This window comes from Nerophis lumbriciformis, linkage group LG11 (assembly GCF_033978685.3).
Source record: "Nerophis lumbriciformis linkage group LG11, RoL_Nlum_v2.1, whole genome shotgun sequence".
NCBI lineage: Eukaryota > Metazoa > Chordata > Actinopteri > Syngnathiformes > Syngnathidae > Nerophis > Nerophis lumbriciformis.
In genome coordinates, this window is record NC_084558.2 from 2,166,348 (window position 1) to 2,192,687 (window position 26,340).

General features: G+C 40.3%; 1 protein-coding gene and 1 long non-coding RNA gene across 4 annotated transcripts in view; one reads left to right on the forward strand and one right to left on the reverse strand.

The window, feature by feature from the left end:
• LOC133610962 (uncharacterized) overlaps positions 1 to 26,340 on the forward strand; it is a 54,583-nt gene that overhangs the window by 16,871 nt on the left and 11,372 nt on the right. Inside the window, exons 2-7 of one of the 3 annotated variants that reach the window (XM_061967765.1) lie at positions 4,928 to 5,242; positions 5,323 to 5,616; positions 9,505 to 9,810; positions 19,373 to 19,483; positions 19,553 to 19,738; positions 23,830 to 24,063. In XM_061967765.1, the coding sequence (XP_061823749.1) occupies positions 4,928 to 5,242; positions 5,323 to 5,616; positions 9,505 to 9,810; positions 19,373 to 19,483; positions 19,553 to 19,738; positions 23,830 to 24,063 (1,446 nt within the window). Of the gene's footprint in view, positions 1 to 4,927; positions 5,243 to 5,322; positions 5,617 to 9,504; positions 9,811 to 19,372; positions 19,484 to 19,552; positions 19,739 to 23,745; positions 24,064 to 26,340 lie in introns of all 3 variants that reach the window. The other 2 variants (XM_061967764.1, XM_061967767.1) reach the window with 2 other exon arrangements.
• LOC133610963 (uncharacterized) lies at positions 20,632 to 21,207 on the reverse strand. The gene is made up of 2 exons (XR_009815944.1): positions 21,031 to 21,207; positions 20,632 to 20,928 (listed from the first exon to the last, which is right to left on the reverse strand). It is a non-coding gene; the product is annotated as an uncharacterized lncRNA (long non-coding RNA).

The window sequence follows — 26,340 nt, forward strand, 5'->3', positions numbered from 1 at the left end:
TCAGGTGTTATGAGAGCCCAGGTTGCTCTGATAGTGGCCTTCAACTCTTCTGCGTTTTTGGGTCTGGCATTCTGCATCTTCCTTTTCACAATACCCCACAGATTTTCTATGGGCCTAAGGTCAGGGGAGTTGGCGGGCCAATTTAGAACAGAAATACCATGGTCCGTAAACCAGGCAGGGGTAGATTTTGCGCTGTGTGCAGGCGCCAAGTCCTGTTGGAACTTGAAATCTCCATCTCCATAGAGCAGGTCAGCAGCAGGAAGCATGAAGTGCTCTAAAACTTGCTGGTAGACGGCTGCGTTGACCCTGGATCTCAGGAAACAGAGTGGACCGACACCAGCAGATAACATGGCACCCCAAAACATCACTGATGGTGGAAACTTTACACTAGACTTCAGGCAACGTGGATCCTGTGCCTCTCCTGTCTTCCTCCAGACTCTGGGACCTCGATTTCCAAAGGAAATGCAAAATTTGCATGGTTGGGTGATGGTTTGGGGTGCCATGTCATCTGCTGGTGTCGGTCCACTCTGTTTCCTGAGATCCAGGGTCAACGCAGCCGTCTACCAGCAAGTTTTAGAGCACTTCATGCTTCCTGCTGCTGACCTGCTCTATGGAGATGGAGATTTCAAGTTCCAACAGGACTTGGCGCCTGCACACAGCGCAAAATCTACCCGTGCCTGGTTTACGGACCATGGTATTTCTGTTCTAAATTGGCCCGCCAACTCCCCTGACCTTAGCCCCATAGAAAATCTGTGGGGTATTGTGAAAAGGAAGATGCAGAATGCCAGACCCAAAAACGCAGAAGAGTTGAAGGCCACTATCAGAGCAACCTGGGCTCTCATAACACCTGAGCAGTGCCAGAAACTCATCGACTCCATGCCACGCCGCATTAATGCAGTAATTGAGGCAAAAGGAGCTCCAACCAAGTATTGAGTATTGTACATGCTCATATTTTTCATTTTCATACTTTTCAGTTGGCCAACATTTCTAAAAATCCCTTTTTTGTATTAGCCTTAAGTAATATTCTAATTTTGTGACACACGGAATTTTGGATTTTCATTTGTTGCCACTTCAAATCATCAAAATTAAATGAAATAAACATTTGAATGCATCAGTCTGTGTGCAATGAATAAATATAATGTACAAGTTACACCTTTTGAATGCAATTACTGAAATAAATCAAGTTCTTCAAAATATTCTAATTTACTGGCTTTTACCTGTATATAGTTCTGTGTTGTAAAGAAATACTCTTCTATCTTTATCTCACACAAGGTCATATTATTATCTGTGTAAATATGTTATTGTTATTTCTTATATTTGTAAATAGATAATGAACTGAGTGATGTGGATACATTTTGTTTGACTCCAAGTGTACTTCCCAAGGACATTTCATGTCTAAATGATACTTCCCCATTTGTGAAAGAGTTTATTACTCAAGATGTTTCTGTAACAACAATATATAGAAATGTGAATATACAGAAGTATATACCATTATAATAGCTATTGTGCTATGAAGAAGATATGTTTTGAGAATGTAATATTGAATTTAGAGAATAATAATTATATTGTCATTGTGGATTATAGGAAATATATATAATGTGTAATAAAGAGAGGAAACTTGGGAAGCTTCAAGGATTGTTCATGTCTTCACTCTTCTTAAACATTGCCTGTGTTTTCCAGGGGTTAGAGTATGAACACAACCTTTTGTCTACTGAACTCACACGCCTGTGAGACCTGTAACATATACACAAGTGAATGAAGTTCATACTTAGTCAACAGTCATACATGTCACACTAAGGGTGGCCGTATGAACAACGCCAACACTGTCATAAATATGTGCCATATAGTGAAACCATACTAAACAACAATGACAAACACATATTGGGAGAATATTTGCACCGCAACACAACATAAACACTACAGAACAAATTCCCAGAACTCCCTGCAGCACCAACTCTTCCGGGACGCTACAATATAAACAAGGCTTAAGGTGGTCATATGGCTGTCATCGGCAGGTGTACCAAAGCAGTTAGGACTCTTGCTCCCCAAAAAGCTGTTCACATAATTAGTTTTGATATCTGTGTGCCGAGCAAGAGTAGGTCAGGTGACCTGGTGAGCCATCTTTGAACTGGAAGCACACTGGCTCTTTTTTTGTTGTTGCTATTTTTGTATTACAACATTTTATATTTGATCATGTTTACTGCATTGTAATCTTTTGTTTTGTGATTGTGTGATGTTTTTGCCTGGACCCCAGGAAGAATAGTCTCCACTGCGGTGTAGACTAATGGGGATTCTTAATAAACTAAACTAAACTATAAACAAACGCCATTGGTGGATCTGCACCTAACATCCACTGTAATGATACCAAGTACAGGAGCGTATCTCGTCGATACTACTATGACTACATCGATATTTTTTTTGCATCGCAAAATCTTTCGTTTTTCTTTTATATATATTATATTTATAATCTCAGGTAATATGTCCCTGCACTGCAAAAACTGAAATCTAAGTAAGATTAAATATCTCAAATAAGGGTGATATTTGCTTATTGTCTGTCTGATAAGATAATTCTTCTCACTAAGCAGATTTTATGTGAGAGTGTTTTACTTGTTTTAAGTGTTTTGGTCCTAAATGATCTCAGTGAGATATTACAGCTTGTTGCTGAGATTTTATGACCTATATTGAGTAAAACATGCTTGAAACTAGAACATCAACTGTTGCAAAGCTGTGTCATCAACACTCACAAGTATAAAACTACTTTTTTAAAGTAATAATTTCTTATTTCAAGCATGAAATAAAAAATCATGACTTTGACACAATTGTGTCTCATAATTAAAACAGATGACAGCCAAATGGACTTTGCTGTTTTATTTTCAATGAAACAATAGAAAATATGTACTCATATACAGGGGCGCCGAAAAGGGGGGGTAAAGGAGACGGATTCTAGGGGCCCATGATGGAGGGGGGCCCAGAGAGGCCCCTAATGATGATGAAATTATAATACAGAAAAAATAATGACACTGTGTTGAAGGCCCTGTAAAGATTCTTTCATGGGGCCCAAAATCCCTAGCGGTGCCCCTGCTCATATAGTAGTACAGTTGGCACAGTACAGTAAACTGACAGTTAATATTGAAACATGTGACATTTCTAACAATTTTGAACAGAAATAGTTCATGCACATTCAGATGAATTCTTCAAAATTACAATAAAAAAAATTTTGTCCGGGGGTCGGGCTGTTTATATGCGCACTAATTGACTGAAAGAGCCCGCACTTGGCGCGATGATGTCATTTTACCGATGGAAAAATGCCTTTTTAGACGATATGATTTGCCTGAGCGGCTCGTAGACCCCGAGAGTAACAAGCGGTTGCCTTGTTACCTTTCCATTAAGAACAATAAATTATTTTTTAGTATAAGTTTGTTGGTTTCAAGAAATGTAATGCCGAGCGCATATCATTATGTCAAGATAATGGCACTAGCATTTACTTCATTTAAGAATATTTTTCAACATATTGAGAAAAAAGGTCCATTTTTTTTTTCTAACAGAAAAGTACACTTGTTATTAGTGAGAATATACTTATTTTAAGGTATTTTTGGGTTGATTGAAGTTAGCTCATTTTACTTGTTTTGGAAAGTATTGACAAGCCAAATTTTCTTGTTCAATTGGCAGATAATTTTGCTTAGTTCAAATAAAATACCCCTCTTTTTTTTTTTTTCTTGTTTTTGAACACTGACTTTTTGCAGTGTGGACACATGAGGACTTTGAATATGACCAATGTATGATCCTGTAACTACTTGGTTTCGAATCGATACCCAAATTTGTGGTACCATCCAAAACTAATGTAAAGTATCAAACAACTGAAGAATAAGTGATTATTACATTTTAACAGAAGTGTAGATAGAACATGTTGAAACAGAAAATACCCAGATATTAACAGTTAATGAACAAGTAGATTAATAATTCATTTTCTATCACTTGTCCTTAATCATTTTGACAAAATAATAGAATGATAAAAAAATGACACAATATGTTACTGCATATGTCAGCAGTTAAGTTAGGAGCCTTTGTTTGCTTACTTACTACTAAAAGACAAGTAAATGTATGTTCAGTATTTTATTTAAAGACAAACTTTCAATAAGAAACATATGTTTAATGTACCCTAAGATTTTTAGGTTAAAATAAAGCCAATGACATTTTTTGTGGTCCTCTTTATTTAGAAAAGTACCAAAAAGTACCGAAATACATATTGGTATCGGGACAACACTAGACCATACTAAAGCACACTTCTGTCTAAACAAGTAGTACTGGTAACAGTTAGAGATGCTACCTCAGTAGAAGCATTTAAGTCCCATCTTAAAACTCATTTGTATACTCTAGCCTTTAAATAGCCCCCCTTTTTTAGACCAGTTGATCTGCCGTTTCTGTTCTTTTCTCCTCTGCTCCCCTCTCCCTTGTGGAGGGGGAGACACACAGGTCCGGTGGCCATGGATGTGGTGCTGGCTGTCCGGGGTCGGGACCCGGGGTGGACCGCTCGCCTGTGTATCGGTTGGGAACATCTCTGCGCTGCTGACCCGTCTCCGCTCGGGATGGTTTCCTGCTGACCCCACTGTGGACTGGACTCTTACTGTTATGTTGGATCCACTATGGACTGTACTCTCACAATATTATGTTAGACCCACTCGACATCCATGGCATTCGGTCTCCCCTAGAGGGGGGGGTTACCCACATATGCGGTCCTCTCCAAGGTTTCTCATAGTCATTCACATCGACGAGTTTTTCCTTGCCCTTATGTGGGCTCTGTACCGAGGATGTCGTTGTGGCTTGTGCAGCCCTTTGAGACACTTGTGATTTAGGGCTATATAAATAAACATTGATTGATTGATTGATACTGTATTTGTTTCCTAAAATGTTCTTTCTCTGTCGCCAGCGTCTTCCACAGACGTACACGCCCCACCGAATACAAATGTGAGCCTCCCGTGCAACGTGACCCTAGAGTTGGACGAGCTGGACGAGGCTCTCCTTCAAGTCGGCTGGGTGAGCAACGGCTCAGACGTGGCCTCCTTCGAGAATGCGACCTCGCAGATAAAACACGGCTTCTTCTGGACCACGGGCCGTTTCCTCAATGGAGACTTTTCCGTGACCGTCCTCGGCGTGGGCCTGAGCCTGCAGGGAGCGTACGAATGCACGGTCCACTACAACTCCACAATGCTGTACTCCAGCACGGTTACACTCAGCGTCATCGGTATGTTGACGTGGCTTTTCACTGAATTTACCACCTGAAAGCCTGGAAACAACACTGTCCCTTTGTGTCCCCCTCTTCAGCTCCCCCGTCTCTCTCAGTACCGCAACAATGGGTTGTGTTGGAGACCGAGAGCAAGCTCGAATGCCACGCAGATGCCTTCTACCCTCCACCTGTGTCTTTTAGCTGGACCAGGGACGGTCAACTCATTCAGTCTTCTTACCTGCTTGAGGGTGAAAAGAGTCCTGATGGCTACTACACAGCTGCTGGCAACCTCACCTTCTATCCATCTCGAGGGGACCAGAATGCCACTTTTGGCTGCAAAGTGACCCACAATGGCACCACCCAGGAGCTGTACTTTCAACTCAACATCACATGTGAGTACAGACATGAGGTTGGAAAATGTGCGGACATGTTTTGCATTTCTCACACTAACATGAAATAGTTCACACTTGTGGTTTGGACCAAAAATGAATAAAAATAAACCTGTTGCACACTTTGCTGCAGTTCAAGCTGGTATTTTTGTCGAAGAACCTAAACATACATAACGTCACAATTTAGGCAGCTTTTGTGACTTTTTACTCACAATATTTTACAGCCGGCTTGAAAGTTATTTTCATATTTTGCTATATTTACCAACTTAGATTTCCCAAAAAAGCTTCAACAAAATACTATAAGAGAGTGTAACTGTCACATACACAGACAGACTTGTACAAAACCCAAAACCAGTGAAGTTGGCAGGTTGTGGAATTAGTAAATAAAGACAGAATACATTGATTTGCAAATCCTTTTCAACTTACATTCAATTTAACAGACTGCAAAGACAAGCTATTTAATGTTCGAACCGAGAACATTAATAATCATTCATTTAGAAATTAATGGCAGCAACACATTGCAAAAAAGTTGGCACAGGGGCATTTTTACCACTGTGTTACATGGCCTTTCCTTTTAACAACACTCAGTAAACGTTTTGGTTTCTGGGTGTTGTTGATAAATGGCTTTCACTTTGCATAGTAGAGTTTAAACTTGCACTTGTTAGGTCTAGGCCAGGGGTCGGCAACCCGCGGCTCTATTTAGCGTCGCCCTGGCCTAGTGGCTCTCTGGAGTTTTTTCAGAAATGTATGAAAAATGGAAAAAGGTGAGGGGAAAAAAATCTATTATTTGTTTTAATATAGTTTCTGTAGGAGGACAAACATGACACAAACCTCCCTAATTGTTATAAAGCACACTGTTTATATTAAACATGCTTCACTGATTCGAGTATTTGGCGAGCGCCGTTTTGTCCCACTAATTTTGGCGGTCCTTGAACTCACCGTAGTTTGTTTACATGTATAACTTTCTCCGACTTTCGAGGACGTGTTTTATGTCACTTCTTTTTCTGTCTCATTTTGTCCACCAAACGTTTAAGGTTGTGCATGAAAGGTGAGTTTTGTTGATGTTATTGACTTGTGGGAGTGCTAATCAGACATATTTGGTCACTGCATGACTGCAAGCTAATCGATGCTAACATGCTATTTAGGCTAGCTATATGTACATATTGCATCATAATGCCTCATTTGTAGCTATATTTGAGGTCATTTAGTTTCCTTTAAGTCCTCAATTCAATTTATATGGCTTTTAATTTTTTGCGGCTCCAGACAGATTTTTTTTTGTATTTTTGGTCCAATATGGCTCTTTCAACATTTTGGGTAGCCGACCCCTGGTCTAGGCTAAAATGAGGACTCAGGTGCAGAAGAGAGACAATTGACTCAGACTTTATTTAGATAATTTTCTTTGCTATCTCTTGGACAGAGTAATTAAACAAAGTGGCTACAAAATCTATCTATGATATATTCGAGCAACAAGAGGATGTGTAGCATAGGACAAAAGGCAGTAAACAGAAAATCACTCCATAAAGGAGGAAAAGGGCAATAGCAAAAGTTCTACACGAGTCTAATAACAAAAAAACAACAACAATCTATGATAATCTACAAAAAGGTAATTTTACTCATGCAAAGAAGTCGAGAAGGTATAAACAGAAAGTATATTATAAAGAGTTGAGAAGCCTGCAAACTAAAAGTGCTCCAGAAGGAGGAAAAAAAAGGAAGACAAGGCACTATGAAAATTGATACAAAAAGACTTGACCGAAAAACTTTAGCAAAAGAAAATCACTCTCTCAGAGGAAACAAAGAAATCAATAAATTAAGCGAGACAATACTTATCAAACTTGGTTCAAGGCTGTGGACTAGGCTGGAGGTACGTAGCGAGACGATATACTCTGGCAACAAGACAGGGGAAGACGAGGACTATATACACATGAGGGAGGGTGACACAAGTGGGCACAATCAGGCAATCAGGAGAGAAATCAGACCAGTGACACAGGAGGAAGAGCAAGTGGCCTGAAACAAGAGGAGGATTAGAATTTTCAAAATAAAACAGGAAGTTTGCCAGACAACCCCAAAACAGGACTTCCCTCACCACGATGTGACAGCACTTACAGATGTAGCGACCAACTGTAGTTACTGACAGTGGTTTTCTGAAGTGATCCTCAGCCCATGTGGTGATATCCTTTACACACTGATGTTGGTTTTTGATGCAGTACCACCTGAGGGATTGAAGGTCACGGGCATGCTGCTTAGGTGCAGTGATTTCTTCAGATTCTCTGAACCTGTTGATGATATTACGGACCGTAGATGGTGAAATCCTTAAATTCATTTGCGATAGCTGGTTGAGAAATGTTGTTCTTAAACTGTTGGACAGTTTGCTCACGCATTTTTCACAAAGTGGTGACCCTCGCCCCATCCTTGTTTGTGAATAAATGACCATTTCATGGAAGCTGCTTTTATACTCAATCATGGCACCCACCTGTTCCCAATTAGCCTGTTCACCTGTGGGATTTTCCAAATAAGTGTTTGATGAGCATTCCTCAACTTTCTCAATCTTTTTTGTCACTTGTGCCAGCTTTTTTGAAACATGTTGCAGGCATCAAATTGCAAATGAGCTAATATTTAAAAAAAATAACAAAGTTTTCCAGTTCGAACGTAAAATATCTTGTCTTTGCAGTACATTCAATTGAATATAGGTTGAAAAGGATTTCCAAATCATTGCATTCTGTTTTTATTTACGATTTACACAATGTGCCAACTTCACTGGTTTTGGGTTTCGAAATTCCTGCTTGTTTGTGCATCATAACACTGATCCATAACTTGTAGTGAAGAGTATTCCAACCTTTTTAGGGGAGTTTAATTGTTTTTTAATCGTCTCTTTTGGCAACCTAATGACTCTTCAGAGTTTGTTTGTTTTTTGGCTCAATATGCAATTTTCTAATTTCAAAGATTACACTTTTAATGGGAGTAATCACACTTTTTGAATAATCGTGATTAATCAAAGTAAATTGCCGGCATAATTTAAATTAACCTCAAAAAGACCTCAATATTTTGACACAAAATGCAATTTTATTGCCACAATGTCATACGCAAACATTTTCAGAACGTTTTACTTGAATGCACAATATTTGCTCAACCTTGGTAGCCGTTTTATGTAAAGTTCCATTGCATGCGTTAACTTGTTAAATTTGATAGCCCTAAAAGAACATTTTTATAAATGTTAATTATGAATATGGCTTTGTGTACGTGCTCGACATCAAACAGATTCCTACAAAAAAAAACTAATGATGAAATTGCAAAGTCCCATCTCAATTAGAAAAAAAAAAGGTCCAATCGGATGTGTATTATTTGAAATGATTTAAAAAGAAAATATAGAAAAAATATTTTAAAATGAGCATAAGTAAAATAAATATTCCCATAATTTGTAAACATTAACAAAAACGACAAAAAACTGATGTAAAGACAATACAATTATTGTGTACCGGCTATGACAATGCTGTCACTCCAACAGTTGCTGTTATATTATCAATTTACAAGACTCTGGCTTAATCTTGATGTGTAACACGTCTGGCCTTGTCCTCCAATTATAATGATAATGTTACCTAACAAATGCAGTTTATTTTTCCTAATGGAGGTGAATATTATTATTATCATAGGGGAGCGACTCCACACTGTGTATGGAGACACATAAGCTGCTAGCCACTTGTCAGCCAGGGGACTAAAAACAAATACAATGTCAGCCAAAGGGGATTAGCATTAATTAAAAGGCATTAATCGGCAATGGCGATTACATCATTTTCAAGAAAATTGGCCAATTCTGATCAGTTACCAATCGATCAGCACAGCCCTAATATTTGCCCTTACTCCGATTAACGATGACTTTCTCTGTCGCCCCCTCAGACCTCCCCACTGTCAGACTCTCGGCCATCCCTTCGCCTTCCAGCAACAGTCCCGTCACCCTCTACTGCGACGTGGAAAGCTTCTACCCGGAGGAGATGTCTGTATACTGGCTGCAAAATGGCACAGTCCTCCAAGATCCGCCCGGCAACGAGCAGAACCCAGATGGGACGTTTAGAAGCAGACGCTACTTTACGCTGAGCCCTGAGCAGAGGTGGAAAAGCGGCGAGGTGGAGTGTGCTGTCAACCAACCAGGAGTTATGCAGCCGATCCAGGCTTCAGGATACCTAGAAGAACTGGATCCCCAAGGTTACATTTTTATCTTTATTTCATTTATATTCAACTCCTTGTTGTGTATTCAACCTGCTTCTATAGAGCAGACATAAGCAAACGTTTCCAAATAATTTTTTCCAACCTTTAACATCAAAGCTTTAGGGGCAACAGGATTTGCAAGGCTTTTTTTGAATCTCCGAAACTATCAAAATATTGTCAATGATTTCTGAAGCTAGAGACTAATTCCAATGACATCCTCCTAAAACCCGGTATCCAAAGTGAATGTTAATATTTTGCATAAAAGGGTTGTTTTTTCTGAAATGTTTACCTCTGACAAAAGAAATAGACAAAGAACAAATGTCCACTGCAGAGGACATTGGTTTTCCGGAGTACATACAGTCATTTTTATTTTATTTTATTTTTTTATTTTTTTACTCTTGTTGCTGTTTGCAGAAAAGTGGCAGCTGGTTGCATCAACTCTGTGCTCTTTTATGCCATTTATGTCATTTGTGTTCTTTAATGTTTACCTCTTTTTTTCAAAAAATTTTTGGTGGACCTTTTCAGTCAATTTAATCAATCAATCAAAATGTATTCATATAGCCCTTGATCACAAAAGTTTCACAACGACATCCTCGGTTCAGATCCCACATCAGGGCAAGAAAAAACTCAACCCAATGGGAACAACGAGAAACCTTGGAAGGGACCGATGCAATGGATGCCGAGTGGATACGGTTAATAATGTGAAAGTCCAGTCCATAGTGGGGCCACTGCAGTGCAACCCCATAATTTACCCATTGTGGGATAAATACATTCTATCCTATCCTTTCCTACCTATCCTATCCTAATCACAGGGACTGCATTTCAGCTGCTCCAGGAAGAAGAAGCTTTAAAACAAGCAGAGTAGAGCTTTGTCAATAAAGTAGCATTGCAAGGAGTAGAGGCTTTCTACAACAAAGTTACGCAGAAAACGTATGCTAGCAGATATTTTAGTGTTTTCTTTAGAACTACTTAAATGGAAAGTGCGTAACAAATAAAATATACTATTATTTTAACTATTTATTTTTGGGTTTTTGGCCTCTGTTCCTGATCTGATTTTTTTGGCCTCAGATCCGATTTCAAGTCCAGATCCGACCCTTTTGACAATAGATTAAAAAACTGAAAATGTTTAATAGTAAGTAACTGAATTAAACATAAAAACACATTTTATAATGCGTATCTTATTACATTGAAAATCTGCTAGTATTATTCTAAACGTGGATGTGGTATTGAATGCTACACACAATTTTTCTATCAAAAGAACTAAGTAGCAACGAGAGCAAAAACTACCCTTGACTCCAATTTAAATCATTTGGGTTTGTCAAAAGTCTTTCTGCATGCAGAGACATTTAGGCCCAGTCCCAATGTTCATCATCACTCACTACCACTAACCCTCACTCACTACCACTACACCCTCGAAATGAAGCAACAAGGGTAGAGCTTTGTAATCTTCCCTAGGAATTGGGACACCACTTGCTACATCACTGCATAGTTTACACCAAGGGTTGTCTCGATACCAATATTTTGGTATCGGTACCAAAATGTACATCGATTTGTATTTTGATACTTTTCAAAATAAAGGAAACCACAGAAAATTTAAATATCGGCTTCATTTAAACAGAAAATCTTATGATACATTAAACATACGTTTCTTATTGCACTCAAAGAATGATTATAGAAGATTGAAATTCAAATTAAAAGGCATTAAACACATGCGCATTATTGCACTCAAAGAACAGTTAACAATGCCATAATCTAGAATTAGGTTAGAATGGAATATACATTTTTATTGACATTGCATTAAATGCTTCATCATTTATGGTTGCCAATTTTCATCTGTGCTTTAAGACAAATGCAATCATGAATAAATACTGAAAACAATAAATAAACAATACACAATACAATAAATATACACAGATAAGACATGTAGCAGGTAAAAGACACACTGTTAAAGATAAAACAAAATTTGTAGGAATTTGTTACAAAATTCAGTCATTTCTAACTGCCCTAATAATGGGCAACAAGCCAACCAGCTGTGTATGTGTCTACATATCTATGTGTGCATAGCGGTAGCTGTTAACTATACTACCTGTCACTCTTTAAACTCCTTGTGCAGATATGAAAGCTTACTATGTAAATATTTACCTAGGTTTGAAGCAAAGGTGGTAATACTGTATTGCCAACTTTGGCGAGGCCTGTTTTAGAGCAATGCTTGCAGCGCGACACTTCTGTGTTTTTTAAAGCGTCACCTTTATTGGTAGTTTTGAAGCCCAAATACCTCCATAATGTGCTTCACGCACCTTATTAACTGGTAGAATTGCAGGGTTTTTTTGCCATTCTTCCTCTCGACACTGTTTTTGCTTGTAAGCGCTGTGTGTGGGCGCGTTGAAACACTGATGCGCCTCTGCTCAACAACGTCACCGCCACATGGCAGTGTATGTGGTGGGAAAAAAAAATTACTGGTATTTTTCAAAGGCAATAGTAGCTTTTTTAATTCATTAGTACCACGGCACTTTATTAGTAGAGGTGTACCGTACTAACCTGACTCTCGCCAGATCCTTGTAGTTCGCTGAGCCCCACACAAGGATCTGGGACTTCTCAATAGGAGATGTATTTCAGAAGGCGAGGCCTTGTAAAAAAAATCATTGTATGTGATTGGATAAACCACTTGTCCGTTATCTTGAATGACGTGCTACTTCAACCACTCACATCCAAATCAACCCGTGACGCTGATGAAAGCGACGCTGGGAAATCCAAAACGGAACAGCCGACATATTGGTGTCATGATCCGTGGTGAGGATCATCTTTTGTTATGTTCTGTTAGTTTTGGACTCCCTTAGTTCCTGTTTGTGCACTCCTGGGTTTATTTTGGTCACCATGGGGATTAATTGGGTTTCACCTGCCTCTGGTTAGTGGTCCCACGCTCAGCTGCTGTCAACCACTAATCAGAGAGCTACTTAGTCACCTTGCTCGCCACGCTCAGTCTGGCGTCATTTTTGCTTCATGCTCCTGTTACTTTTCTGTTTGTGATGCTGTTTTGACTTTTCAAGATTAAATCATGTTCCTACCTGCAAGTCCTGTCCGGAGTCGTCCGTTTGCATCCCGGGAGAACGAACCTCGCAGTAAGCTGCAACCTCGCCGTGACAATTGGATAACGACAGAGCGAAAAGTTAGAGGACTTCTACTGAAACAATGCAGCAATGTCAGTAGACGATCGATGTCGTTTGTGCAAAGAAAATATGCAGAATCAATGTCAGCACACGACTCCTCGCTGCGTGCCGCCATTGTTGTTTGAATCAAACAGTCGCTTCGGCGCTACGTCACATCTATGAAATCCCGCCCGGCGATCCTGATTGGTTCATCATTTTTTGCTATCTTGAAGGAGTTTGCATTGCCCTCGATCTCAGATCCTTGTGTGGAGTTTTTGATTGATTGATTGAGACTTTTATTAGTAGGTTGCACAGTGAAGTACATATTCCGTACAATTGACCACTAAATGGTAACACCCGAATAAGTTTTTCAACTTGTTTAAGTCGGGGTCCACTTAAATTGATTCATGATACAGATATATACTATCATATATACTATCATCATAATACAGTCATCACACAAGATAATCATCAGGGTGTATACATTGAATTATTTACATTATTTACCATTCGGGGTGTGGGGAGGGGGGTTAGGTTTGGTTGTTATCATCAGTCATCAACAATTGAGAACAGAGAAATGGATACTGAAACAGTGTAGGTCTGACTTGGTAGGATATGTACAGCAAGTAGTGGACATAGAGAGAGAGAGAGAGATCAGAAGGCATAAGAAAAATATCTGCATTTGATTGTTTATATTTGATTATTAACAACAATCCGGGGAGGGTGTTAGTTTAGGGTTGAAGTTGCCTGGAGGTGTACTTTTATTGCGGTTTTGAAGGAGGATAGAGATGCCCTTTCTTTTATACCTGTTGGGAGCGCATTCCACATTGATGTGGCATAGAAAGAGAATGAGTTAAGACCTTTGTTATATCAGAATCTTTATTCAGCTAACTACAAGGATCTGGCGAGAGTCAGGTTAGTACCGTACAAACCCTTGTCTGACCATTACACGCCAAACCCGCAATAAAGTTATCGGCTGAGATCGTTTTTTTTTATCATTCATCATGCTTCGGTTGATAACTATACGACCACGCAGAGAAGAAGCCGCCTTCGACGCCTGTTGCCTCTTGTGAATTTTTTTTTTAAGGTGTGTTACGTTAATGTTTTCACATTCGCAAGCTTTTTATCAGTATTTTAGCATAATGTTAGCTAGCAAGGCTAGCTGGCTAACTTAACAAACTAACGTGTAATATATTATTAAACTAATGCAGAAATTGGGGAGTTTTCTCTGGCCCTCCCTGGACGAGTCAGCATCTCAAATCCCTCGCTCTGAAGAATTCATACTCCCTGCCCCTCATTATGCTCACTACCCCTATATACAAAGAGTCATTGGGACACCACTACCTTCACAGGAACGTGCAATATTTAGGAATAGGGCAAAAGAGTAGGGCGAGGGGGTGTATTGAGTTTGTAAACAGTAACAGAAATTACTGAACAAATATTTTGTACTAATAAGAACAAGAAGAGAATAAATATCAGTCTAGTATTGTTCATATACTGATACTATACTAGTATCGCTAGTATTGACAGCTGGATTGATCACCCCTACTTTACATGGAAGATTTAGTGATTAGCGTCTTGTGTCATCTTGTTCGGTGTGTGTTGTTGCATGCTTAGCTATTCATTTTGCTTTAGTCTTACTCTAGTTCTTGGAAGAAATTTAGTTTATTTTCCGCCATGGTGGTGAGGAGTAGTATCTTAGGCCAGTGTTTTTCAACCACTTGTGTGCCGTGAGATACAGTCTGGTGTGCCGTGGGAGATTATGTAATTTCACCTATTTGGGTTAAAAATTGTTTTTGCAAACCAGTAATTATGGTCTGCAAATGATGTGTTGTTGTTGAGTGTCGGTGCTGTCTAGACCTCGACAGAGTAACCGTGTAATACTCTTCCGTATCAAAGCTAATTGCTTTGTAGATGTCGGAAACAGCGGGAGGCAGCGTGCAGGTAAAAAGGTGTCTAATGCTTAAACCAAAAATAAACAAAAGGTGAGTGCCCCTAAGAAAAGGCATTGAAGCTTAGGGAAGGCTATGCAGAACGAAACTAAAACTGAACTGGCTACAAAGTAAACAAAAACAGAATGCTGGACAACAGCAAAGACTTACTGTGGACCAAAACAGCAAAAAAAAAAAAAAAAAAGTCACGGCGTGAGGTGACAGGTCGTGACAGTACTTTGAGACAAGAGCTATAGTGATGCATGCTTGTTTATGGTTTAAAGTCATATCCAACAGTTGCGACAGCGACTTTTTACTGTCAACTCAGTTTAGTTTTTTAATGATTTCTGCTGGTGGTGTGCCTCCGGATTTTTTCAACGCAAAAAATGGGCCTTGGCTCAAAAAAGGTTGAAAAACACTGTCTTAGGCCATGTCCACACGAACGCCGATACTTAATTAAGGCATACATATCTCTGCGTTTAGGCCTCTTGTCCACACGCAGACGCATATTTTTGTCTTTAAAAACGCAGACATTTACAAACGCTGGCCAAAGTGTAGAGATCCAAAACTCTACGCTTAGTGTATGAGTGTACACAGCACAAACGTAGACTTGAGATGACATCGCAGTTGTGCGCTGACATTTCCACGTTCAACAACACTGCCTTTCTGGCTTTAAACCCACTATAAGATGATGTATTGTATGTTTGAACGTAAACATGCAGCTATTTTCACTCAACATTAATAAAAAAGACACATCAAAATGGGCTTGGCGACACTCCCGCCGGCGCAAATGACTGTCAACTGTTTTGAATATGATGGCTGTGGAACCTCCACAGCCATCCAACTTTGACAAGCAAGACTTTTTGCTCTGTGTCATAAGAAAGGTACAACACTATCTTATGTTTTTAGTCCTTGTTTAACGACAAATCGTGAAGTTAACTTACGTGTCTTGCTTACTTGTTTGTAGATTGAGCCGGGCGCGACCGAGCAACTAAAAAAAACATAATGTAGCGTCCTCCTTGTAGTGTGTACTGACGTTAAAGACAATATACACTTCATTACACATGTACTATATCACTATATCCATGATTAAATGCTTTATAATTCCATGAGAGTTTTGCAGCGGCACATGCACGTCCGTGTGCTTTATATAGGCACTTAAACATGCAAAATGGTTTCCTTGGCTCGTTAGTGCGTGCTGATTTTAGAAATAATGTACACTTCACTGTACATGTAATACATCGCCATGTTGCTAAACACGTTATAATTCTATGAGTGTTGGGTTTCAGCAGCACAGTCGTGCAGTCGCTCTTATATAATGTTCCCAGGGCTCTGTGTACGTGCAGGCTGCTTTTAAAGATAATGTACGTGTCATTGTACGTCTAGTATATCAAAATAAACATAATAGGAGGTGTAATGCTGCACCAAGTCAGATATTGCTGCTTTTTCCAGGCTTCTGATTGGACAAACTGTGCATGACAGCAGGAGTACGCGTTTGTGTGTAGACATAGACAGTTTTGAGACTACATTTGTGTGGATGGAGATTGTTTTAACCCCAAATATGTGTTTTTGAAACTCTCCGTGTTCGTGTGGACATGGCCTTAGTTAGACAACGCTCTCTCAAATTTTAGCCCGTGTTCTGGCAAGGAACACGCGCCCTCCTGGAATTCAAGCAACTCCTGCATGTGTGTAACAAAGAATCCAGAAAGCAATTGGGTTTCTCTAACCGTGCATTTAAAGATCATCCGATCATCGATCTGTTAATCCTCGGAATCGGGTCATCTCTAGTTGTCGCATTTTGTCACAACAAGGAAGGACTCCCCTAACCTGACTCTTGCCAGATTCTTGTAGTTCGCTGAGCTCCACACAAGGATCTGGGCTCGAAGGCAATGCAAACTATAAAAATGGGACCCATTACCCCCCTACTTGGCACTCAGCATCAATGGTTGGAATTGGGGGTTACATCACATGATTCCCGGGCGTGGCCACCGCTGCTGCTCACTGCTCCCCTCACCTCCCAGGGGGGTGATCAAGGGTGATGGGTCAAATGCAGAGAATAATTTCACCACACCTAGTGTGTGTGTGACAATCATTGGCACTTTAACTTTAACTTTTAACTCCTTTTAAGATAGCAAAAAATAATGAACCAATCAGGATCGCCGGGCGGGATTTCATAGATGTGACGTAGCGCCGAAGCGACTGTTTGATTCAAACAACAATGGCGGCACGGAGTCGTCTGCTGACATATTTTCTTTGCACAAACGACATCGATCGTCTACTGACATTGCTGCGTTGTGTCAGTAAAAGTTCTCTAACTTTTCGCTATGTCGTTATTAGAGATGTCCGATAATATCGGCCTGCCGATATTATCGGCCGATAAATGTGTTCAAATGTAATATCGGAAATTATCGGTATCGTTTTTTTTATTATCGGTATCGCCGAGTGTGAAGCGACTGGGATGAGAATCAGCACCTCCAAGTCCGAGTCCATGGTTCTCGCCCGGAAAAGGGTGGAATGCCATCTTCGGGTTGGGGAGGAGACCCTGCCCCAAGTGGAGGAGTTCAAGTACCTCGGAGTCTTATTCACGAGTGAGGGAAGAGTGGATCGTGAGATCGACAGGCGGATCAGTGCGGCATCTTCAGTAATGCGGACGCTGTATCGATCCGTTGTGGTGAAGAAGGAGCTGAGCCGGAAGGCAAAGCTCTCAATTTACCGGTCGATCTACGTTCCCATACTCACCTATGGTCATGAGCTTTGGGTTATGACCGAAAGGACAAGATCACGGGTACAAGCGACCGAAATGAGTTTCCTCCGCCGGGTGGCAGGGCTCTCCCTTAGAGATAGGGTGAGAAGCTCTGTCATCCGGGGGGAGCTCAAAGTAAAGCCGCTGCTCCTCCACATCGAGAGGAGCCAGATGAGGTGGTTCGGGCATCTGGTCAGGATGCCACCCGATCGCCTCCCTCGGGAGGTGTTTAGGGCACGTCCGACCGGTAGGAGGCCACGGGGAAGACCCAGGACACGTTGGGAAGACTATGTCTCCCGGCTGGCCTGGGAACGCCTCGGGATCCCCGGGAGGAGCTGGACGAAGTGGCTGGGGAGAGGGAAGTCTGGGCTTCCCTGCTTAGGCTGCTGTCCCCGCGACCCAACCTCGGATAAGCAGAAGAAGATGGATGGATGGATGGTATCGGGTTTTTTGGTTGTTTTTTTTTTATTAAATCAACATAAAAAACACAAGATACACTTACAATTAGTGCACCAACCTAAAAAACCTCCCTCCCCCATTTACACTCATTCACACAAAAGAGTTATTGCTTTCTGTTATTAATATTCTGGTTCCTACATTATATATCAATATATATCAATACAGTCTGCAAGGGATACAGTCCGTAAGCACACATGATTGTGCGTGCTGCTGGTCCACTAATAGTACTAACCTTTAACAGTTAATTTTACTCATTTTCATTCATTACTAGTTTCTATGTAACTGTTTTTATATTGTTTTACTTTCTTTTTTATTCAAGAAAATGTTTTTAATTTATTTATCTTATTTTATTTTATAGATTTTTTTTTAAATTACCTTATCTTCACTATACCTGGTTGTCCAAATTAGGCATAATAATGTGTTAATTCCACGACTGCATATATCGGTTGATATCGGTATCGGTTGATATCGGTATCGGTAATTAAAGAGTTGGACAATATCGGAATATCGGATATCAGCAAAAAGCCATTATCGGACATCTCTAGTCGTTATCTAATATGTCTGCTGTTCTGTTTTGGATTTCCCAGCGTCACTCTCATCAGCGTCACGGGTTGATTTGGATGTGAGTGGTTGAAGTAGCACGTCATTCAAGATAACAGACAAGTGGTTCATCCAATCACATACAATGATTTTTTTACAAGGCCCCACCTTCTGACACACATCTCTGATTGAGAAGTCCCAGATCCTTGTGTGGAGCTCAGCGAACTACAAGGATCTGGCGAGAGTCAGGTTAGGACTCCCCAGCTTCCCACATCCGTACTTCAATCCCAGCGAATGCTAATGTGGTTGTCTTCTGTTACTTCGTCTGTCCCCACTTAAACCACTGACCTTTACTGGCTTTGCAAGTACAGTAGAACAGCAATACATCAGCACCAGGAAGAGTATAACCGACTAACCTGTTGTGCAGCAAACCTAAACTTCACATTTCACATGTACAGGATGATTGCTGACAAACCGGAACGCTTAGATTCCATAGATTTACTATTACAAATATTTGGACTATGTGTTTCTGAATTTATTAAAATGATGATTATAGCTCACAGTTAAAACAAAAAAATGTTAAAAACTGTCAAAACTACATAAGCTGTAGATTACATAAGACTTAGTCTGAATTTAATATATATTTTTAATACCCCTGATCCATGATAATGTTTAGTGACTGATTCATGACGATAAAGGGGTAGTGGAATACTTTTGTTTACTTCCTGTTCTTTCCTCAGATGAGCCACCAGTGCTCACGAAATCCGCCAAAGCCTCTGTGGCCCTGATGTGTATCTCCTTGGTGCTTGTCTTCCTGCTGTGCTTCGGCTTTTCCTGGAGGAGAAGAGATGGTGAGCGACGTCTTTGATAAACATCAAATGTGTTCACTCGAGTGACCCGTCCTTCTGCCCGTCAATCAGAGAAGCAGAAATCTCTGGCGGTGTCGGGAATCATCCTCCCTCCTCGCGTAGTCGTGGGTCAAAAGGGCAGGGTGAGTGTGAGTATCGAAGGCAGGAGGGTGGACCGAGTCCAGACCGCTTGGTTCCTAAATGATACGCCCATCTCTGACACCTCCCTCACAGGTACTAAAACCAACAAAAAGACAGGTAACAAGAGCTGACTGTTATGTTTTTTTCACAGTGACTGTAAATGACATTTGTGGCGCCCCCTGTTGGCTGTGGTCAGATGTAATACAGATATCCTTAAAGCAGGGGTCACCAACCTTTTCAAGCCCAAAATCCCCTGGTCTCTCTGTTTTTTGTTTGTTTTTTTAAAGACAGCTTTGTGGTATTATTACTAATGTCAACATTTAGTTTTTTTTTCTCATTGTGCTTCTTGCTGTTTTCCGAATTTTTGCTGGTGTTTTTAGTTTTTTGTAATGGTTTGGCCAATGGCAAAGAAGTGAAGTGAATTATATTTATATAGCGCTTTTCTCTAGTGACCCAATATCTAAGTTACATTTAAACCAGTGTGGGTGGCACTGGGAGCAGGTGGGTAAAGTGTCTTGCCCAAGGACACAACGGCAGTGACTAGGATGGCAGAAGCGGGGATCGAACCTGGAACCCTCAAGTTGCTGGCACGGCCACTCTACCAACCGAGCTATACCGCCCCAAAGGAGTCATGAGACACAGATGGCCCCTATGCCGTACTTTGAGCACCCCAGCAGTAGAAGCTAATTGTTTATGGCCACTATAGTCTCAGTACCGTAGTATATTTGTCCATCCTGTGGTCACATGTGGGACGCGAGTCAGCTTACGTCAGTACCGGGAGTAGTAAAATCAGCTGTTCACCTGGCAGGTTTTTCCTTTGCGATAAATAGGGGATGAAAGGGGAAGTCCTTCTTTAGCTGCTGCCTTGTTTTATCATATATTACTGCCTTTGCGCATGTCAATTTTTACTTTTGTATATAAATCAACACCACTTTGGAGCAATGTTCACAGACTCTAGTATTTGGCTTGTTAACTGTGTGGTAGGAGAAGACGACAGAGAGGCGATGAGGTCGTCTGCTGTCAGGGTGTTTATTGACAGCACAATATGTGAGTGCAGTGTGGGATTAACCCAAAGATATGTCGTGTGACTATGTGTGAGTATTATCTGAGCGTGGTTACCAGAGGGTGCTGAGGGTGCGTGTTGAGATGGAGGCGGAAGTCCAATATGGGCAAAGCAGGCTCGTACGTCAGGTCGTCGTGGCCAGTAGGCAGGCGTGAGGTCAAAGTCCAGGAAGGCAAGAGGGAATCCAAAGGGGGTCCAGGGAGACGAAACACACATCTCAACGACGAGGAAGGACGACGGGAAGCTGGAGGACGACAAAACACGAGAGACAGTGAACACGACGGGAAGGGAACAACACATGGGGAGAGAATGCACATGCGAGAAGGCTGGAGACGTGTTGGCTTACTGTGCTGGGTACGAGAAGCTACGTTCCGGCACCGGATCTCAAGACGCGCTGGCTTATGAAGGCTGGTCGCTCATCACGGGCAGGTGCGCAGATTGCAGATGTCCTGCAGCCGCGCCCGCAGCTCAGCAGAGCACACAGCAGGATGAGAGGCAGCAGGAGTGTGACCCATAACATTAACTTTCGCTTGCAGGCGAGCGATGATGACAATGATGATGATGATGATGTTTACGGAACCTTACAGTTTGTGGAAGACGTTGTAGAAATTCCACCAGAGCACCGCATTGCGGAAGAGAGGAAGTCGGTTGATTGCTAAAAGTGTCTTTCTCATTATGCGTCCCCGAAGTGCAAGTCCTTGCATGCTTTTGATTGATTGATTAAGACTTTTATTGGTAGGTTGCACAGTGAAGTACATATTCCGTACAATTGACCACTAAATGGTAGCACCCGAATGAGTTTTTCAACTTGTTTAAGTCTGGGTCCACTTAAATTGATTCATGATACAGATATATACTATCAGATATATACTATCATCATAATACATAATACATAATGCAGGAAGAGTTGTTTGATGCCATGCTTGGGGGGTGGCCGCGATGTCGAGAGCGGCTGGATGTGATGCTGAAGGCAGAGTGGCAGAGGCGTGCGGGTGTGTTCAGGGGTTAAAATACGTGCCTGTTTGCGGGTCTGGGTGGGGGTGTCACTGATGTCATATTAGTACTTTTTTCTAATATTTTTGCGATCGACCGGTAGGGTCCCAAAGATCGACTGGTCGATCGCAATTGACGGGTTGGTGACCCCTGCCTTAAACTTCTATCATTATCAGACAAATGGTCAATGAGCTTTTAGTTACTAAGTTCCAGAGGCGTTTTGCCATTGGTGGCCATGTGTAATGGGATCAATCTTTGGGGTTTATTAACAGCGCTAGCATGTGAGTTTGAGTATGAGTTTGAGTTTATTTGGAACATGCAAGCATACTACATGATACATCACAATTTCCAGTTTCTCTTTTCAACATATTCGAAAAAGAGTAGGAAGAAGCAGAGCTTATTTAATCCTACCCCTTTTCTTTTACATAACAGTTGCTAAAACTTTTGTTCACTTCCTGTTCTCAATTTATTCACAATATACTCCATAAGTAATCACAATAAAAATAAATAATAATTGGTGAAGTAAGTTATATTTCATATGATGAGATAAGTAATATTATTTTTGAGAATGTGGTGTATTTGTCAGATAAATAATAACACAGGCATTAGGTTTGCATGTTTGCGATATAGTCGATATAAATTATATACATTTGGCCGCCGATAGAGCTTTTAATACTACCGTCATATCATGATAATGCAAATTTGACAGCAACAAACGAACAAACCAGACTCAGAATTATTTTATTGCTACTGTGGGTTCACAAACTAGGATTTTTTTTTGCTACATGAAACATCAACAAGCAAAACTAAGATAACCAAGCTAAAATAATTGAATTAAAAAAAATTAATAAGATGAATGGACATAAAGCGTCCTCAACGCAATTTAGCTAATGTCCCTCCACAGTGCAGCTTCCAAATCACTGATCCTCGCCTCAGTTGTGGCAAATAAACAGTTTCTTACATGTAGTATTATCACTGGAGGACTAGAGGACAAGGAATAGCTAAACATGCTACACTACACACCCTAGGAAAGACTATCTATCTGCTAAACTCGGGCTCTTGTATATAACAGGGGCGGGCAGATCGATACAAATATTGACAGTAACAATACCAAGTATAGTATCAGTGTATGGTCAATACTAGTGATCAGAGCAACATTTTTTATTATCATGAAATATTTTTTTCTTGCTTTTGGTAAGTTTGCAAACTCAGGATGTAAGAGCCAAAAGTAGTTTTGCTTTTGTTTAGTTATAGTGCACTATTGACTTTTATTAACCATTGTGTGTGTAATAAAAATAATCTGGAAATAATTCAAGTATTAATTGATATTGTTTGATTTTGTTTTTGTCAGATTAAAATTGTGATAACAAAATTTCAGAAAATTTTACGTTTGAACATTTATGTCCAATTCTGCCCCTGTGACTACTTCGCATTAGATCGATACCCAAATTGGTATTATCGCTCAAAACTATTGTAAAGTATCAAGTGTTTATTACATTTTAACAAAAGTGTAGAACCGTCTTAAAACAAAAGTAACCAGATATTAACAGTAAATTATCAATCAGAATGATAATAGTTTTGATTTGAATTTTGAATTGTTTGTCCATTTTAGTTTCCAAAATAATGTTGTCAATTGTTATTCAGATATTAGCTAAATCATTTTTGTAAATTTTTCAAATATAAAAAAAAAAAATTCTACTTTGTTTATTATTGCTCTTAAAATTATATAAACAATGATATTTTTTTTTTCAGTTATTGTTGCATTTAGTGTAAAATAAATAAAACTCTCTTAGCTGTATGAGTGAGCATTTGAATGGCACAATCATGATCGATAAATTCATGTAAAATAACAAAGACGGGAAAAAATGATAAAGAAAAATATAAAAAAAAGAGATGGAATATAATTTTTTTAAATGTAAATACTATCTTAAAAATATTTATGAAGTAGGCAAGTATGTACAAATGAAAGTGAAAGTAACTGATGTTTTTTATCGTTTGTCAGTGACTAACATTCTGTATGCTTGCTCTCTTGTGGTTCACCTTAATTCTGCTAACAATCCAAATGTAGGACCCTCCACAGCAAACTTTAACTGCCTCTATAACCCGCTAACCATCATCCATCTGCCCTACGGCCTAACTCTCACCTCCCCAGTGTCCGAGAAGGGCCCTCTGCTGCCCGCCAGAGGTGAGATGGGCTACTACAAGCTGCACTCCCAGGGGCCCCTGTACTCCACGGGAAGTGGCGCGCAGCAGCAGATTGTCGCCTCGCTCACCTTCATCCCGCAGATTTCCATCCACAAGGGGGCGGTGTTTAAGTGTCAGGTGTCCTACGCTGGCAAAGACAAGATTGTGATGGAGAGAGTGTCGGAGAGGTTTACCGTGCTGTGTAAGGAACATGTTTTGTGTTCATTTGTGGGGGACTGCTGGGTGATCATGGACACAAAAGAAATGACGATGTCGTCCTATTCTTCCTGCTGCCACTAGGGTGGCATACTTTGACTTAAGGGGTTTTGTTTTTTTAGTTGAACACCTGCTCGGATAAATATATCGTAAAGGCTGTAAAGCAAAGCAAGAACAGTTGAGTAGCGGAACCAACAAAGCTGATTGCACTTCAAATGCTGCTACCACATTTTTTGGACTATAAGGCGCACCTAAAATTATTTCATTTTCTCAAAAATCAAAAGTGCGCCTTATAACCTGGTGCACCTAATGTATGTATTGATTCTGGTTGTGTTTACTGACCTCAAACCAGTTTTATTTGGTACATGATGGAATGATAAGTGTGACCAGTAGATGGCAGTCACATGTGTGGACTGCAGGTTGACGCCTTTTCAATAAATAATGCTAGCAAGTACGTTTAAGCAAGCAAGACCAAAACTTTGATGTTTCATTGAGAATATTACACACGGCGCTCAAAAATCTGTCAAAATAATTGATGGATTTTCGGAACATTACAACCACCATAGTCAGACGTACTGTGCTTCAACATATGGGTATTATTATGGTGTGTGTGTATAGGCACCCCTAAATGGCACCTAGTAGAAGATATATTATCTGCCGTTTTGTTTCACCACATTATGCAAAACCAACTTTTCTTAACTATTGGTACCTGCTGATGTGTATTTGGGATCTGCATAAGTCCCGAATATTTGCCATTGTAGTCTGCGCCATAGTCAATAAACTCCTTTTTTGTTATCCTCTTTTTGTTAGGCATTCATCCTCTGCTGTTGCCAGTTCTAAAACAAAGTGACATATAGTTCGAACTTAATCTGTCAGTAGACTTGATATGGAAGCGCTAAAAAACTACAACAAAAGATGACAGCGAGAAGACGCAGTCGAAGTGCAGCCTTGTAAATAAGACCTGCCCAAAAAACGGAGCATCCTAAAGAGACTGTCAGAAAGCGGCTTGGAGATGGTCTGTAAAACATAATCTATGAAACATTTTGACCAAACATCATTACATGTTATGTCATACTTGCCAACCTTGAGACCTCCGATTTTGGGAGGTGGGGCGGGGGCGTGGGGCGGGGGCGTGGTTAAGAGGGGAGGAGTATATTTACAGCTAGAATTCACCAAGTCAAGTATTTCATATATATATATATATATATATAAGAAATACTTGACTTTCAGTGAATTCTAGCTATATATACAGTATATATATTTATTTTATTATATAATATATATATATATATATAAATAAGAGAAATACTTGAATTTCAGTGTTCATTTATTTACACATATACACACACACATAACACTCATCTACTCATTGTTGAGTTAAGGGTTGAATTGTCCATCCTTGTTCTATTCTCTGTCACTATTTTTCTAACCATGCTGAACACCCTCTCTGATGATGCATTCTGCTTTGTCTCCTTGTTGTGTGCGCAGTTGTGCACTGCACTCTCTAAAAGCCCTATATGTTATTGTCACATATGCATGTACAGTAGATGGCAGTACATTGCTGTTTACGGCAGACGAACTGCTTTACGGTAGACGAAAACGTGACTGCTGTTGTTGGGTGTTGTTGCCGTGCTGCGAGGACGTTAATGAAACTGCCTAACAATAAACCCACATAAGAAACCAAGAACTCGCCCTCGATCATTTTACAGTTATAACGTGATTGGGCAGGCACGCTGTTTTTATTGTGGGAAAGCGGACGTGAAAACAGGCTGTCCACGCGTCACTCAGGTCCGCATGGAGCTGGAGGGGGCGTGGCCTCCAGCTCCGCCTGAATTTCGGGAGATTTTCGGGAGAAAATTTGTCCCGAGAGGTTTTCGGGAGAGGCACTGAATTTCGGGAGTCTCCCGGAAAATCCGGGAGGGTTGGCAAGTATGTGTTATGTAGACCACAAAGAAGTGTTTTAAATGTAGAAAATAGATCATAATGTGACCCCTTTTTCTAAAATTATAATCTGTTGCACATTGTGTATGAAAATAGACCCAAATAGACTTGTTCATCGACAGTGCACTTTATAATCCAGTCCGAAAAATGCGGTACTTATTTTTGCAGCGACATCAAGATGTTTCTACTGCCGTACCTGTTACTGCTAGCGATGTAACGATTACCGTCATAATGATAAACCGCAATAAAATGCCAGAGCAGTAGCATCGCCGTTTCAAATTTGAGTTATTGTAAAACCGTGATTGATGACCTCTTTTTTTTT